General features: G+C 46.1%; 1 protein-coding gene across 1 annotated transcript; it reads left to right on the top strand.

Moving 5' to 3' along the window:
• Nucleotides 1–2313: 2313 nt before the first annotated feature.
• LOC308115151 (synaptotagmin-11-like) lies at nucleotides 2314–11007 on the top strand. Its single transcript, XM_080472520.1, has 4 exons — nucleotides 2314–2576; nucleotides 7999–8927; nucleotides 9011–9131; nucleotides 9979–11007. Exons 1-4 carry the CDS (start codon nucleotides 2543–2545, stop codon nucleotides 10287–10289), a joined length of 1395 nt encoding a protein of 464 aa, XP_080328646.1. The 5' UTR covers nucleotides 2314–2542; the 3' UTR covers nucleotides 10290–11007.
• The last annotated feature ends 5934 nt before the right edge of the window (nucleotides 11008–16941 follow it).

Below are 16941 nucleotides of genomic sequence, written 5' to 3'. Positions count from 1 at the left end.
AAGGACCAATCAATTAGATTTTGGGATCGGTCAGGTCCTGGGGAGAGGAGATAGTGGTGGATCATACAACCTTGCAATCTATTGGTTTCCATGGTGACAAATGTGGCGTTGGCGAAGGTATGCGCTCTACCGAGTGTCGCTCTAGTTTATGTTTCATTTCATTACAGTTTACTTTTAAAGATTATTTTTTTTATCTTGCTTTATCTAAACATGGGTTAGTTTAAAAAAATGTTTTATTTCAAACATTGAAGAAAGACTCACTGAGGAAATGATCCACCAGGTTTTTACTAAAGTAGGACTTGATGATGGAAAATCGATCATAATGCAGTAATGTTGTTTTTTAAATGAGGAAATAACACTGCTCCAAGTCGCTGGTCGTGACTGGTCCATTCTAAAGTGTGAACTTGTTTTGGTTTAAATCCTCAGTGTCAAACAGATTTTAGTTCAGGAGACACACTCAACAGGTCCACAAGGACCCTTAAACTTTGATTTCAGAGTTTTTCTAAGTGGTGGCTGAGAGCATACGTGTTGAAAATGAAATTGTCACAAACTACAGAAAATGACTGAAATCTCAACATATAGCCGCGATTTGAATGAAACCTGGTGCAGAGAACTGTGTGGAAATGCTCCCCTGGATGTTTTTCTGCTCCTTCCTCTCTGGACGTTTGGTGTAAAATCTTCTTCATGCACATATAAACACATTTCCCGTTTATTACCTAATGTCCGTGACGTCACATGGGGGCGGGACTGCCACTTCCTCGGAGGCAGTGAACCGGAAGTCCATCAGAAGATGTCCCACTCTGATAAATTTTCTGGGAAGCACAAACATAATTTTTATTCAATGGAGAAAAAGATAAATTTTTTACTTTGTTTTCATACCAAACTTTTCATGTTTTATATTTGTTCCTATATTTTAATGTTATATTTCAATTATCTCAGTTGTTATGTAAATGTTAACAGACTTTCCAAAACACACACACACACACACACACACACACACACACACACACACACACACACACACACACACACACACACACACACACACACACACACACACACACAGACTGCTACGGACCAGGTTATGTTCTCTATAAGAGGTCAGAGCTCCGCCTCATGACCAATCACATCACTTGGAAAATGACCTGTCCATTCTTAAATAATCCTGATTGGTGTGCTGTTTCAGTTCAATTCAACTTTATTTATAAGGAACAAAATACAACACAGGTTCAGAGCTGAGTGGAGAAAAAGTTTTCAGAACAATATTTTTGACATAATCAAATAAATCCTGGTCACCGAGCTTTGAAGGACGTATTTGTTCTTGACTTGTTCCAAGTCTGTTTGGCTCCACGAGGGTTGATCTGGAATAATAAGCTTAATAACAAATGCTCTTGCTAACTTAACTGCAGAAACATGAATTTATGGAACCAGAACAACTCCTGTCGTCACAGTGATGAATTAATATTCCGACACAAAACACACTCACACGGAGAAAACTGGGCCTCAAAACAAGTGGATGGTGAGGAATTAATATTGATAATATAACACAAAATGCGCTCACACAGGGGGCGGAGCCTCACACGCGTTGGGGAGCCTCGAAATAACTCAATGGAAAATATAAACTAAAGGAAGAGCACTGAGGAAGCTCTGCCCCATGAAGTGAAACTGAGGGATCACAGTGCCGTACCTGTTTATATTGTCCGATGAATTAATATCGTGTGATCTCACGAAGTTACACGTTAACAGAGTCAGATATTTTCGGCCTCATTTCTTCCTGCTTTGGAAGCTGTAGCAGTGTTGCTTTTCGCCTGGATGATGTCATAGAATTCTTCATATTTTCGTAGAATAATCGTTTGCTCTTTGGTGGTAAAGAAAGCTGCTCTGCAGGGTTTGTGATTGGCGAGATGCTTCAAACTCCGCCTCTTTTATGTGAATGCGCACTGATCAAGACTGGAAAACCTTGGGTTCAATTCACAAGTTGTTAATGTGCTTCCAGTAAGACTTAGCAGGGATTGTGAACGTCTACATTTGTCAATCCAGATAAGGGACAGATATGATATCTGGATACCAAACCGGAGTACAGGCTTCAGATGTGCAGCTGTTTATTATTATTATTATTATTATTATTATTATTATTATTATTATTATTATATTGTAGTAGTAATCATAATAACACGAACACTAACAACAACAATAATAATAATAATAATAATAATAATAATAATAATAATAATAGTAATGCTTTTCTTGTGTATGCAGGTGCGGATGGTGCACAGAGTGACTCCTCCTCGCGCTGCGCTCCGGTGCGCATGCGCGCTGCATCCCGGCGCATCATCAGCAGCAGCAGCAGCATCAGTGCGCGCGGAGCGCCGCAGACTCAGAGCGACGCAGCGAGCGGCACCACGGCCCAGTCCCCGTTAACCGTGGACATATGAAGGCTTCCCCCGCCGGAGCAGCGGCTGTTCCCCGGTGATCAGTGAGAATCAGTCGGTGTCTCTGCGCTCTCCTCCCGTACCGCGTCCCGCCGCCCCGACACAACAAAATGGCGGACATCATCGAATTGGGACCCGCCTACGGTGAGTACCAGGCCCCGGGCCCGAACCCGGGGACCGTCCACCCTGTACCGGCCAGCCGCTCCGGTGCGTCACCGTGTGAAATGTCCTGTGTCATCCTGCTGTGCGGCCCGCGGCCGGCACCTCGGCTTTGCTCTCCTCCTCCATCTTTAAAAAGCTCCGAACAAACATTTCACCACATCTGAACGAGCAGCGCGAGGCGGAGCCCGGGAATCAACCACCAACAAAATATCCTCGTATCAACCGAGACATTTACATCTGTCGTCTCATGGGCCGTGACTGACGTGCATGCGCACACAGGAGCCGGGCGCGCGCGCTGTTGGCTGCGTTACGACTTAAACACGCGTGAAAAAAAATAAAAGAAACGCAGAAAATAACATCATCATCATCATCATCATCATCATCCTTATCCTTACAGAGCGTGCGCGCGGTCCTGCGTGCGCGTGCCAGTCGGGGTGTGTATCAGTTGACGTCATGTCTGAACCAGCGACACAAAACGATTTTATGACAATAAAAATGAGTTTTAAAGAACAGAAATCCATTAAAATCCTCACAAATCCCCTCATCATCGTCATCTTCATCAGTAACATTAGAAAGACAAAAATGTGATTAAGAAGAAAAATCATGTTGCTTTAAAAGTGCTTATATAGATAATCGAATCTAATCGAATCGAATCTATCATGGCTATTATTTATATAACATAATATTTTTAGTTTTCGTGTTTCTCTCACTTTCTTCAGAATATTCATTTTCAAAATTATTAAAATAAATTTAATGATTAAATAAACGATCACAAACATTGACAGGTGTTATTTTTGGTAATTTTATCATTTACAATATAGTATATTTCTGATTATATAGAAATAGTTAAAATTTGTATTTTAGTTTTCAGAGACTTCAAACTTCAGAAGAATGTAAATACAATATAGATAAATCATTATTTTGTATGGATTAAATGAATTAGCTCTGTCTTGATGCAATATGTTTTTATATATAATTTCAAATTGTAATTTTACGTGTTTGTGTTGCTTCTTTTTTAATGTGTTTGTGGCACTTTGACATTTTAAAATGAAAATTGTATTAGAGGTCAAATATGTTAAATTAGATTAGATTAAGAAAATATACAATATTTGCTGGTTTGAAACTGAAGTTCAGATTTTTATTCAGTAAAATAATTCAAATGAGTTCAGATGTTGTTTTGATGCAACTTTAAAGTCCTGAAAGAACTTTAAAATATGTTTTTAACATTAATGTAGTTTCTACAGCAAGTCAGTGTGTGTGTGTGTGTGTTTGTGTGTGTGTGTGTGTGTGTGTGAGAGAGAGAGAGAGTGTGAGAGAGAGAGAGAGAGAGAGAGAGAGAGAGAGAGTGTTGCTAGGCAGCAAGCTCTTTCAGCTCTTTCCAAAACATGACCTCATCGTGTGTGTAAATGAATGAATTAAAGTCCTCTGCACATTTTACACGTTTTTCAGGGTGTGTGTGTGTGTGTGTGTGTGTGTGTGTGTGTGTGTGTGTGTGTGTGTGTGTGTGTGTGTGTGTGTGTGTGTGTGTGTGTGTGCATGTAGCATGGTGGCTACATGTTAGCATTGAGTTTAAAATACAAACCAGGCGAGGACAGACACTCATGAGGAATTTCCTCAGATGCAGCCAGTGAACAGTTTTTCTGTAAATAATTCATCTGGACTCCACGAGGCCTGTCTTACCTCCTTTCACACGCAAAAATTGTTTAGTTTTTTTTAAATGTCCCTGATGCTGGCGTGGTTGCTAAATAACACCTCCAGTAGGGGGCAGTGTGATGTAGAAGACAAACTGTCCTTCCAAATGTTTCGAGAGCTTCTTTGTCCTGATGTCCAGCTGAAGACATGTTGAAAGGCAAGACAAATGTATTTATAGATCACCATTCAAACAGGGCAATTCACAGTGCTTTACAAATTAAATAAAGGAATATATTAATAAAAGAAATACATTGAAGCTTTAACAGAAATGAAATAAAATAAATTAAAACAAATAATGAAGCTTTACTAGGAGCATGAACCAGCCAGAGGACGATCAGAAGCTGTGATGACTCCAGTCTCTGCTCCCCTTCCTTCGTAGGGGTACAAGGATTTAAAACAAGGTAAATAATACTTGGAATGTAGTTTCTTATGTTAAGTACAAACAGTAAAACTGCCTAATTCTTTCGTTTAGTACAAAGAGCTTAACCCGTGTATTAACTACATGAAACCCAAGTATTATTCTACTTTCTCTGGCACGTTTATGATTAAATTATAATTGTGACAAAAGTGAATATTTGAATTTGGAATTTGTCAGTGGTTGTGGTCAGTTCAGGGGATTTAAAAACACCAAAAAAAGCACATTCAATAAGGTAAGAGGTTTATTAGATACATTTAATACGGTAAATTAAATCTATTGTTTATTCGAAAGCCTGTGCTAATAAAATGTTTTTAGTCCTGATTTAAAACAAGTGATTGTGACAGCAGTCGGATCCTCTGCTCCGACTGCTGTCACACTCAGTGTCTCCGCAGACGCCCAAGCACCACGTCCATGTTCTATTCCGTCTCTTTGGAAAGTTTTAAAGACTGTATAACTCAGACCGGCGCCGTCCCTTAAACAAGAACACGGCGTACACTGATGTCACTTACGTAGGTCGTAGTTTCCTGCGACGCCACCGTCGAAACCAGTCGAGACATTAATATATATAGCAGCCGAAATGAAGACAGAAGATGGACAGAAGCTCCATCTGCCTTTAGATTTAGTCTAGATGGACCTTTAAAGTTCCAGCCCGAGTTTAGTTTACCTCATGATCAGGAAGTGGAGGAAGACCGAGAGGTTTTAGATGTTACTTTTCGTCATGAACCTCTTTTTCTTACCATTTTGACCTCCTGCAGCGGAGCTGTGAACAGCTCAGTGGAGGTTCTGTTGGTAACAGAAGACCGTCCGTCTTCATCGCTTAGTCCGTATGGGGTTGTGGCGTCTCTGTCCCCTGCACCTTCCTCCAGCCATCGTGCGTCTTGTCCGTCCATACGTCAAAGTTGAGGCGGCTTTTTGCTAATTTCTCCACTCCGGAATCCGTTTTCAATAAAACGCTGTGCCGTGTGGGTGATCAGACAAACACCATGGTGACATGAACCGGCGTGGTCATGTGGGCGGGGCCTGAGTCTCTTCCAGTTGCTGAACTCGTCATTCGATCACGCAGAGTGACGCCCGTTATCCTGCAGAGAAAACTCATTGGCATGTGTCTGTCAGTTCTGACCTCAAGTTCCTGACGATGTTTGGGGTCCAGCAGACAGAGAGCTTTACTGTGGCAACAACACATCGTCAGCAGGGTGAAACTCAGCGCTCTAACGGCGGTTCTGCTCCCGGCTCACGTTCTCTCTCAGTGGGGGGTTAATAACCGAAGGCAATATAAGATAAAGTGATGAAGGTGAAATCTCTGAGGTACTTTTTAAATCTCACAAGAAACTAAGAAATCACAACACTTCATATTCTTCTTCTCTGAAAGGTTTCTTTTCTTTGAGGAAGTAGTTGAAATAGTTTTGCTCTCATTGTTTTTCCTCGGTAAACGTTTGGAAACTGAAGAATTTTCCTCTGCCGACTCACTCAGTCATTCCTGATCCTCAATGAATGAACACGATGACTTCCGCTGCTCATCATGAAATAATAATAATCCCAGGAGTGACATCCTGTTTATATATGAGACATTATTAGCTGTAGATTGCACATTTAGCTGCACTAACAACTGATCAGAGGATTGTCGTACGATGTTGGTTTGAGTGTTTAACTTCCCTCCTGGTAAGTAATACTCAGGTTACTCAGGTCAGTTAACGTCTGGTTGAGTTCAGAGTTAATCTGCAGCAGGTCGAGTGAATGAAAAGGCACCAGATTACAGTTAAGATTAGGTTTAGGTTAGTTTACATGAGAGAAATGGTAGTTACAGCTTGTGTGTGTGTGTGTGTGTGTGTGTGTGTGTGTGTGTGTGTGTGTGTGTGTGTGTGTGTGTGTGTGTGTGTGTGTGTGTGTGTGTGTGTGTGTGTGTGTGTGTGTGTGTGTGTGTGTGTGTGCGTGCGTGCCTGGCTTCAGCGAAGCTTCATGGAACAATGATCGTCTGTACGAGCCTAACAAAGCCCTCCTCATCCTCATCCTCATCCTCATCCAGTTCGTCCAGCAGATTAAACTCAGCAGCGGCTGCAGCTCTTCGTCATTAAAAGTCACGTTACCTACATTTGACCTCGTCCACCTTCGAATGAAGCCGCCACTGTGCACCGTCACCGCTGTGCACCGTCACCGCTGTGCACCGTCACCGCTGTGCACCGTCACCGCTGTGCACCGTCACCTCGTGCACGCCGCCACGTTCCCTCAGCGCTCCGTCCTACATTGTTAATAAAAAGTGAGCCGGACGCTGCACCATCCATCTCAGCTTGACTCGGCGGTGAAAGAAAAATCAATTCCCTTAAATAATGCAATTTGATGTTTTCTGGCAGCGTATTGATTTCTCTCCCACTTGTTAGCCTGGTGTGCTAACATCGTTAGCTCAACTTCTCTGTACTTCCTGTCTCCCAGACGTCCTCTCAGAAAGACACCAGGAGAGATTCACACACTGCCACTTTGGTAAAAGGAGATACTAGGTTATTCCAAACGAAAGCATCAGGTCATTCTTGTCCTTGCTGCTGAAACAGCCACACTTAACGTAGGAAGGCTACAGGAATTAAAAGACTTTGTCCGGCACGTTATAAATTGTAAGTGTAGTGTAACACTAGTGTAAATGAGAACTCTGTGACTAAAGTATTCTCTTAATCTTTTCTCTTGCTCTCAGTCTGATCCCAGTGTATTTTGTCTCCTGATGGTTTAATGAATTAATGAAACATTTAATGGATGTATTTATTTGGTTTGTATGTGAAGCACTGTGAATTGCCTTGTGTCTGAATCGTCCTCTATGAATGAATATTCCTCGCCTTAAGACCCGTTTCCACGACAACGTTTTGAGTTAAAACGCATCAGTTTTGCGTTTTTGTTTAAGAAAGGTTTCGCGTTTAGACGACAACGTTTTCAAAACGATGGCCGTTCACACAGAAACCAACAAGTTGAGAACGATTCAGTTAGCATGTTGGGCCACTAGTTGGCGCTGTTGTTAGTTTTAGTACTGAACGCACACACACATGCAGCTGAGAACAATGGGAGAACACTGACATTCTAGTGGACAGACCACCACGTTGGATTGTTGTTACGGTGACGGGTTCATCCTGTAAACACACCCAAAATTCAACGACAGTTTTACGTCCATTTGAAAACGTTGTCGTGTAAACGGGGCCTGAGATTTTAATCTTTCTCAAACTAAATTCATGCTGGAGGTTTATTTTGGTTTATTTTGGCTCTCGGCTGTCGTTGTTCAGTCCTTTAACCCTCACCGTGTCCGCCTGCTGCTTTCAGCCATGTCTCCGGTGTTGGCGGGCTTCCTGGGCGCCGGCGTCCTGGTTTTGGTGGTGGTGGTTCTGATCCTGCTCTGGTCCTTCTGCCAGCGCCGTTACCTTCGCATATCTGGACGCTACAAGCTGCACGGCGACCGCTACTGCGACGCTGAAGACCCGCCCTACAAGTTCATCCACATGCTGAAGGGCATCAGCATTTACCCAGAATCCCTCAGCGGCAGCAAGCGCATTGTCCGCGGCATCCGACGCGCCGACCGCTCTGAGCGCGACGGCGAGCGGGGCGGCGCCGGCGCGCGGGGCATGGTGCTCGTGGACGCCGAGAACAACATCCTGGACGTCCCGGGTCAGCTGCAGATGAGCCACCTGGTCCCGCCCGCCGGGTCGGGCCCCGCCCACAGCCAGGCCCGGATGGAGCGAGCGCTGCCGGTGCGTGCCGACTACTGCTGCTTGGACAGCAGCTCGGCCAGCAGCAGCCAGACCAGCAGCAAGACCGCGTCCCCCTTCACGCCCGCCTCGTCGGACCCCGAACCCGAGCCCAGCCTGGGCTCCGTCAGCCTCACCGTTGACTACAACTTCCCCAAGAAGGCCCTGGTGGTCACCATTGTCGGCGCCCGGGGCCTACCTGCCATGGACGAGCAGGCGGGCAGTTCGGACCCCTACGTGAAGATGACCATCCTGCCGGAGAAGAAGCACCGCGTCAAGACCCGCGTGCTGAGGAAGACGCTGGACCCGCTGTTCGACGAGACCTTCACCTTTTACGGTGTGGCGTACAGCTCGCTGCCCGAGCTCACGCTGCACTTCCTGGTCCTGAGCTTCGACCGCTTCGCCCGAGACGACGTGATCGGCGAGGCGGTGGTGCCGCTGAAGGGCGTGGACCCGAGCACGGGCCGAGTCCACCTGAGCCAGCAGGTCACCAAGAGAAACATGCAGGTGAGCCAGCGGCCCGCCCTGGTCCCGGACACGTCTGTGTCCACTTCCTGTTTGCTTGCCTCACTTCCTGTTGTCGTCCTCAGTGTGAGAGTCACGGCGAGCTGCTGGCGTCTCTGTCCTACCAGCCGGTGTCTCACCGCCTCAGCGTCGTCGTCCTGAAGGCTCGCCACCTGCCCAAGATGGACATCACTGGACTGTCGGCCAGTGAGTCTTCTCTCCTCCCTCTTCCTCTTCTCCTCCATTCTCCTCTACCTCTCCGTCATCTTCTCTTCCCTCCTTCATCCTCCTCCTCTTCTTCCTCTTCTCCATCCTCCTCTTCCACTTCTCCTTCATCCTTTTTCTCTCCTCCATCTTCTTTTCTCTCCTTCCTCTTTCTCTCCTCCTTCCTTCTGTTTTTTTCTCTTCTTTTTTCTTTCTTTCTTTCCTTCATTCTTTGTGTCCTCCTTTCTTTTTTGACACCCTTTCTCTTTTCGTCTTTCTTTGTTCTCCTTCTCTATATTTCTTTCCTTTTTTGTTTCGTTCTCGTTTCCCTCATATCTTTAATTCCTTCCTTTCTGTCACTTTACATTTTGTTTCTTCCCTCTATCGCACTTCTTTTCGATTTACTTTCTCCACCTTCTTTCCTTTCTCTTCTCTTTCCTGCCACTCATACCTTCTTCCTTTTGTCTTCCTGTCTTTTTCTCTCTTGGTCAACATCACTATCTTTCCTCCTCAAACACCTTTCTTTTCTTCTCCTGTCCTCCTTTCTCCCCTCTTTCAGTCTCAATCTTCTTTCTGTCCTCCTTTCTGTCCTGTTCCATTCTGTCTTCTCCTCCTTCCTGTCCTTCCTTTTGTACTTGTTCTCCTCCTACATCATCTCCCTCCTCCTTCCTCTTTCTTTTCTGCTTCCTCCTGGTTTCTCTCTCCTCCTTTGTCTTCTTTCTCTCTTCAGTTTCCACTCCTGTCCTTTCTGTCCTCTGTTCTGTCCTTCCTTTTGTCCTCTCTCTTTTTGGGCTCCTACCCTCATCGCTCTGACTGAACATTGTTTCCTCTCCCTCCTCCTCCTCTCCAGACCCTTATGTGAAGGTCAACGTCTTCTACGGACGCAAACGCATCGCCAAGAAGAAGACCCACGTGAAGAAGTGCACTCTGAACCCGGTCTTCAACGAGTCCTTCATCTACGACATCCCGCCGGAGCTGCTGCCCGAGATCTCGGTGGAGTTCCTGGTGGTCGACTTCGACCGCACCACCAAGAACGAGGTTCTGGGCCGCCTGCTGCTGGGCCTGCACAGCCCCGCCCCCTCCGGCGCCTCCCACTGGAGAGAGGTCTGCGAGAACCCCCGCCGGCAGATCTCCAAATGGCACAACCTGAGCGAGTACTGAGGAAGAGGAGGAAGAGGAGGAGGAGGAGGAGGAGCGCCGAGGAAAAACAACAACAGCAGCTGGGACTCCACCAGTGAAACAACACTGGGAAATACAGACTGAGTGTACAGCACACACACACACACACACACACACACACACACACACACACACACACACACACACACACACACACACACACACACACACACACACACACACACACACACAGGTGCGTCTCAAGACATCAGACATTTTCCATCATTTATAAGTGAAAATGACACATAATGAAACTTTTCAGCCTGTTATTTTGCTTTTATTCTTCATGATTTTAGCTTGTAGGTCATAAAAATCATAAACACAAAATGTAAATATTAAAAATATTACTTACAATCCAATTATTATTATTTTTTAGCCAGATGTCGTAATTATTACAACTAAGAACTCTCTGAGAGCAGAAATAACATAGGAAACAATGAACTTTTCTATGATAATCTCATTTTTTGACACGCACCTGTACACACACACACACACACACACACACACACACACACACACACACACACACACACACCCTCTGTTGTGATCATAGTTAAACTCTCTGTCTCTGTTATTTCACCACATTTGCAAGTGTAAGAAGAATCTTAAGAAGCAAAAAGAAAACGAGCCGTTTTTCAAATAGAAAATACATAAAAAGTCCATTTCCGGGGGGAGGAACTCTCCAAAAAGACTTACGATTAAAAAGAATAACATAAAAGACATTAAAGAAGAAGAAGACCCCCCCCCCCCCCGTCATGCACTTCATCGCATGTCCGTCTGAAAAGAGAAAAACGAGCTGCCGACGTCGTTTTCAGCTGAAACTCCGACATGTGAAGAAAAAGCTGCAGCTCTGCATCCGTGTGAATAGACCCCTGAACCCACCCCCCCCAACCCACCCCCCACCCCCCCCAACCCACCCCCCACCCCCCCTCCCTCTGTAGGACCCCCCGACAAACTGCTGCTGAGAGGAACCGCTGGGTCTTAGAAAGGGGGGCAACACACTTCCAACTCCCCCCCCCCCCCCCCCCCCCGCCGACAGGACCTTGACCCCCTCCTCTGGAGCAGAGGGAAGCTGTGGTGTCTTTTTAAGATATATCCGTCTTTTTGAAACATTTCAGCCTGTAAACTTGTCCCGTCGTTCGTTTGAGGAGTGAAACGTAAAGAAAATACTGTAAAGTATCATGAGTTAAGAGTATATAAGCACCTGGTAGAGCGACAACATCACAACATTTAGGACTATTTGTAATATTTTAGCCTGAATTCATTCCAGTGTTGCACAAAAGCTAGCAAGCTAACGGGCTAACCAAAATCTCCTCTGCCCAGTGATCCCACGTTGTGCCACCAGGTGGTGCAGCGAGTCACTGCTGCCCCGCAGTAACCAACAGGGGTAGGACTCCTGTCTGGCAGCCTGTCTCTTTAAACAGGTCTCCCTTTAACGTTAAGCGCTTCATTTAAATGTACAGGAAGTAGATGTGAGTAATTCCACCCACGTGCTTTAGGGGCAGCAGTGAGTCGTCGTTTTCACCTTGTTTGTCTTCAGTAGGTGGAGGCTCCGCCCCCTTCAGGCTCTAAGTGGCAGCATTGTAGTGTTTTCGGTAATGGAGTGTTAGCACAGCTCTGTATTTGCTGTGTTACAGCTGTGGCACAGCTGGCTAATTTCTGCATTGTACTGTTAGCACAGCTGGCTAATTGCTGCTTTGGATCGGGAGCACAATAGGCTAATTTCTGCATTGTAGTGTTAGCACAGCTGGCTAATTTCTGCATTGTAGCGATAGCGCAGCTGGCTAATTTCTGCATTGTAGTGTTAGCACAGCTGGCTAATTTCTGCATTGTAGTGTTAGCACAGCCGGCTAATTTCTGCATTGTAGTATTAGCACAGCCGGCTAATTTCTGCATTGTAGTGTTAGCACAGCTGGCTAATTTCTGCATTGTAGCGTTAGCACAGCCGGCTAATTTCTGCATTGTAGTGTTAGCACAGCTGGCTGATTTCTGCATTGTAGCGTTTAAAACGAAAACAGTCGTGAGCAACGCTAACATCACTGCAGGAGCTAATGCTAATAGCGCTGTATCAAACTCCATCAATCTGCATTCCTCACCTCCTCATTTGATGGAAATTGTGTGCAGACTTCAGGAGAGTGAGGCGTTCCCCCCAAAAAACCTGCGACGATCGTGAGCGCTCCAAACGGCTCGCGCAAGCTAATAACAATAAACCTTCACAATCCTCTTCAATCAGGTTCCAACAAGTCGACTTCCACTAGTTCAGTCCTGTCACAGCTCTCCTCTGCCCCCCCCAGCCCCCCACCCCCCCCCCCCCCCCCCCCCCCCCCCCCCCCCCCCCCCCCCCCCCCCCCCCCCCCCCATGAGTTCTCAGAGCGCCCAGCAGGCGGCGCTGCTTTCTGCTGTCGATTTGTACAGATGTGAAGATGTTCGCCCCTCCCCCCCTCCATGTCCTCGGAGCTTTAGTGTGTGTGTGTGAGCGCCCCCTGCTGTAGACCTGGATGCTAACCTCTGTGTTGGGTTTGTTAACACTTCATTGGACGTGCAAATAAAAAAAACAGTTAGCCATGACGGCCGCGTCGCCACTCATTTGATCTTACCTCCAGTTTTCTCATTTCTAAATTCGTATCACAGTTTTTTTTATTGTTCATTACACTTTAGAAGTTATTTAGAAATCACTCTTTTCATTAATAGAATTTAAATTTCTTTAAGTTTCCAGTTGCTTGTTTTACATTTTTTTTATTAAAAAAATACTTTTTTAATTAGATTTTCAAGTTTTTTAATATTTGTTCCAATTAAACCTAATTTATATTTCTGTTATTTTCATATCTTGCTTATGTTTTCGTGTGTGTGTGTGTGTGTGTGTCTGAGACCCAAAACAAACAAAATACTAACTATTAAGAATAAAAAACAACAGAATAATTTCCACCAAAAAGAGACAAAGAAAGACAAACGAAACTTTAGAAACAAACAAACAGACGAACTTCAGACACGAAGACGTTCGACTGAAAAAAACAGAAAAAGAAGAAAAAAGTGAAGTGATGAGAGAATGAAGGGAGGAGAGAGAGAATGAAGGGAGGAGAGAGAGAATGAAGGGAGGAGAACGAATGAAGGGAGGAGAGAGGAATGAAGGGAGGAGAGAGAATGAAGGGAGGAGAGAGAGAATGAAGGGAGGAGAGAGAATGAAGGGAGGAGAGAGAGAATGAAGGGAGGAGAGAGAATGAAGGGAGGAGAACGAATGAAGGGAGGAGGGAGAATGAAGGGAGGAGAGAGAATGAGAGGAGAGAGAATGAAGGGAGGAGAGAGAATGAGAGGAGAGTGAATGAAGGGAGGAGAGTGAATGAAGGGAGGAGAGAGAATGAGAGGAGAGTGAATGAAGGGAGGAGAGAATGAAGGGAGGAGAGAGAATGAAGGGAGGAGAGAGAATGAAGGGAAGAGAGAGAATGAAGGGAGGAGAGTGAATGAAGGGAGGAGAGCGAATGAAGGGAGGAGAGTGAATGAAGGGAGGAGAGAGAATGAAGGGAGGAGAGTGAATGAAGGGAGGAGAGAGAATGAAGGGAGGAGAGTGAATGAAGTGAGGAGAGAGAATGAAGGGAGGAGAGGTGAATGAAGGGAGGAGAGCGAATGAAGGGAGGAGAGTGAATGAAGGGAGGAGAGAGAATGAAGGGAGGAGAGTGAATGAAGGAGGAGAGAGAATGAAGGGAGGAGAGTGAATGAAGGGAGGAGAGAGAATGAAGGAGGAGAGTGAATGAAGTGAGGAGAGAGAATGAAGGGAGGAGAGTGAATGAAGGGAGGAGAGCGAATGAAGGGAGGAGAGTGAATGAAGGGAGGAGAGAGAATGAAGGGAGGAGAGTGAATGAAGGGAGGAGAGAGAATGAAGGGAGGAGAGTGAATGAAGGAGGAGAGAGAATGAAGGGAGGAGAGTGAATGAAGTGAGGAGAGAGAATGAAGGGAGGAGAGTGAATGAAGGGAGGAGAGAGAATGAAGGGAGGAGAGAATGAAGGGAGGAGAGAGAATGAAGGGAGGAGAGAGAATGAAGGGAGGAGAACGATTGAAGGGAGGAGAACGAATGAAGGGAGGAGAGAGAGTGAAGGAGGAGAGAGAATGAAGGGAGGAGAGAGAATGAAGAGAGGAGAGAATGAAGGGAGGAGAGAGAATGAAGGTAGGAGAGAATGAAGGGAGGAGAGAGAATGAGAGGAGAGTGAATGAAGGGAGGAGAGCGAATGAAGGGAGGAGAGAGAATGAAGGGAAGAGAGAGAATGAAGGGAGGAGAGAGAATGAAGGGAGGAGAGCGAATGAAGGGAGGAGAGTGAATGAAGGGAGGAGAGAGAATGAAGGGAGGAGAGAATGAAGGGAGGAGAGTGAATGAAGGGAGGAGAGTGAATGAAGGGAGGAGAACGAATGAAGGGAGGAGAGAATGAAGGGAGGAGAGAGAATGAAGGGAGGAGAGAGAATGAAGAGAGGAGAGAGAATGAAGGGAGGAGAGAGAATGAAGGGAGGAGAACAGAAGCTGTTTGAAACAGATGAACGAGTGAACGAAGCGTCTCAGAAGCTCCAGGTCACTTTGGAGGAACGATGGAGAGTTTAGTCTGCAGCAGAGAAGCATCAACTCTTCATCACCTGCTCTTCTTCACCTCCTCTTCTTCTTCATCATCTACAGTACTCGTACCAGTCACGCGATATACAGTACTCGTACCAGTCACGCGATATACAGTACTCGTACCAGTCACACCATTTACAGTACTCGTACCAGTCACGCGATATACAGTACTCGTTCCAGTCACGTGATATACAGTACTCGTACCAGTCACACCATTTACAGTACTCGTACCAGTCACGCGATATACAGTACTCGTTCCAGTCACGTGATATACAGTACTCGTTCCAGTCACGCGATAAACAGTACTTGTACCAGTTATATGATATACAGTACCTGTACCAGTCATATGATATACAGTACCTGTACCAGTTATATGATATACAGTACTCGTACCAGTCATATGATATCCAGTACCTGTACCAGTCACGTGATATCCAGTACCTGTACCAGTCACGTGATATCCAGTACCTGTACCAGTCATATGATATCCAGTACCTGTAGGGAGTCACTGTGTCCTTGAGATAAGAACGGCTGAAGAATCCCAGACTCATTAGTTTACCTCGTTCTTCTCCAGACGAAACAAACACAGTTTCATCAAATAAAGGACGTCTGATTTCGGTTGGTAACAGACGTCAATACCAAAGTGTCCAATTGAGAAAGACCAACCCAATGTTGGGCCGAGGGACCAGAAGAACCCCGTCCATCCGGGAAGTTCAACACGGGTGTGCATGAGGCCACCTGGTGGCCAGTGCTGATCATTGCATTTGGCTATAAAAACTCAAATAAATGGTAAAACTTTTTTAGACGACCAAGTTCAGGATCAAAGGACCAGGAGGAACCAGCAGGCCCAAAGCCGGGTTCCAACATCCTCCTCTCTTCATCTCTTCTTCACCTCCTCCTCCTCTTTTTCACATCCTCTTCTTCAAATCTTCCTCCTATTCATCACCTCCTCTTTACCTCCTCTTCATCACCATCTCCTCCTCCTCTTCACTTCTTTCCCTTCTCCTCTTCTTCACCTCCTCTGCATCACCTCCTCCTCCTCTTGACCTCCTCCTCCTCTTTACCTCTTCTTCATCTTCACCTCCTCTTCACCTCCTCCTCTTCTTCACCTCCTCCTCCTCTTTACCTCTTCCTCATCTTCACCTCCTCCTCTCTTCACCTCCTCCTCTTCTTCACCTCCTCCTCCTCTTTACCTCCTCCTCCTCTCACCTCCTCCTCCTTTTCACCTCCTCTTCTTCACCTCCTCCTCCTCTTCACCGCCTCTTTACCTCCTCCTCTTCGTCACCCTCCTCCTCTTCTTCGCCTCCTCCTTTTCACCTCCTCCTCCTTTTCACCTCCTTCTCCTCTTCACCTCCTCCTCTTCTTCACCTCCTCTTCTTCACATCCTCCTCTTCTTGACGTCCTCCTCTTCTTCACGTCCTCCTCCTTTTCACCTCCTCCTCTTCACCTCTTCTTCTTCACCTCCTCCTCCTCTTCATCTCCTCCTCCTTTTCACCTCCTTCTCCTCTTCACCTCCTCCTCCTCTTCACCTCCTCCTCCTTTTCACCTCCTCCTCTTCTTCACTGCCTCTTTACCTCCTCTTTGTCACCTCTTCCTCCTCTTCACCTCCTTCTCCTCTTCACCTCCTCCTCCTTTTCACCTCCCTCTCCTCTTCACCTCCTCCTCCTCTTCACCTCCTCCTTTTCACCTCCTCTTCTTCACCGCCTCTTTACCTCCTCCTCTTCTTCACCTCCTCCTCCTCTTCATCTCATCCTCCTTTTCACCTCCTTCTCCTCTTCACCTCCTCCTCCTCTTCACCTCCTCCTCCTTTTCACCTCCTCTCCTCTTCACCTCCTCCTCTTCACCTCCTCCTCCTTTTCACCTCCCTCTCCTCTTCACCTCCTCCTCTTCACCTCCTCCTTTTCACCTCCTCTTCTTCACCGCCTCTTTACCTCCTCCTCTTCACCTCCCCTCTCCTCTTCACCTCCTCCTCCTCCTCTTCACCTCCTCCTCTTCCCCTCCTCCTCTTCACCTCCTCCTCTCAGAGGAGCGCAGCCT

Source organism: Lipophrys pholis (genome assembly GCF_963383615.2).
Source record: "Lipophrys pholis genome assembly, chromosome: 9".
In the NCBI taxonomy this organism is placed as follows: domain Eukaryota; kingdom Metazoa; phylum Chordata; class Actinopteri; order Blenniiformes; family Blenniidae; genus Lipophrys; species Lipophrys pholis.
Note: the sequence above shows the minus strand (reverse complement) of the source record. Positions and strands in the feature narration are given on the sequence as shown.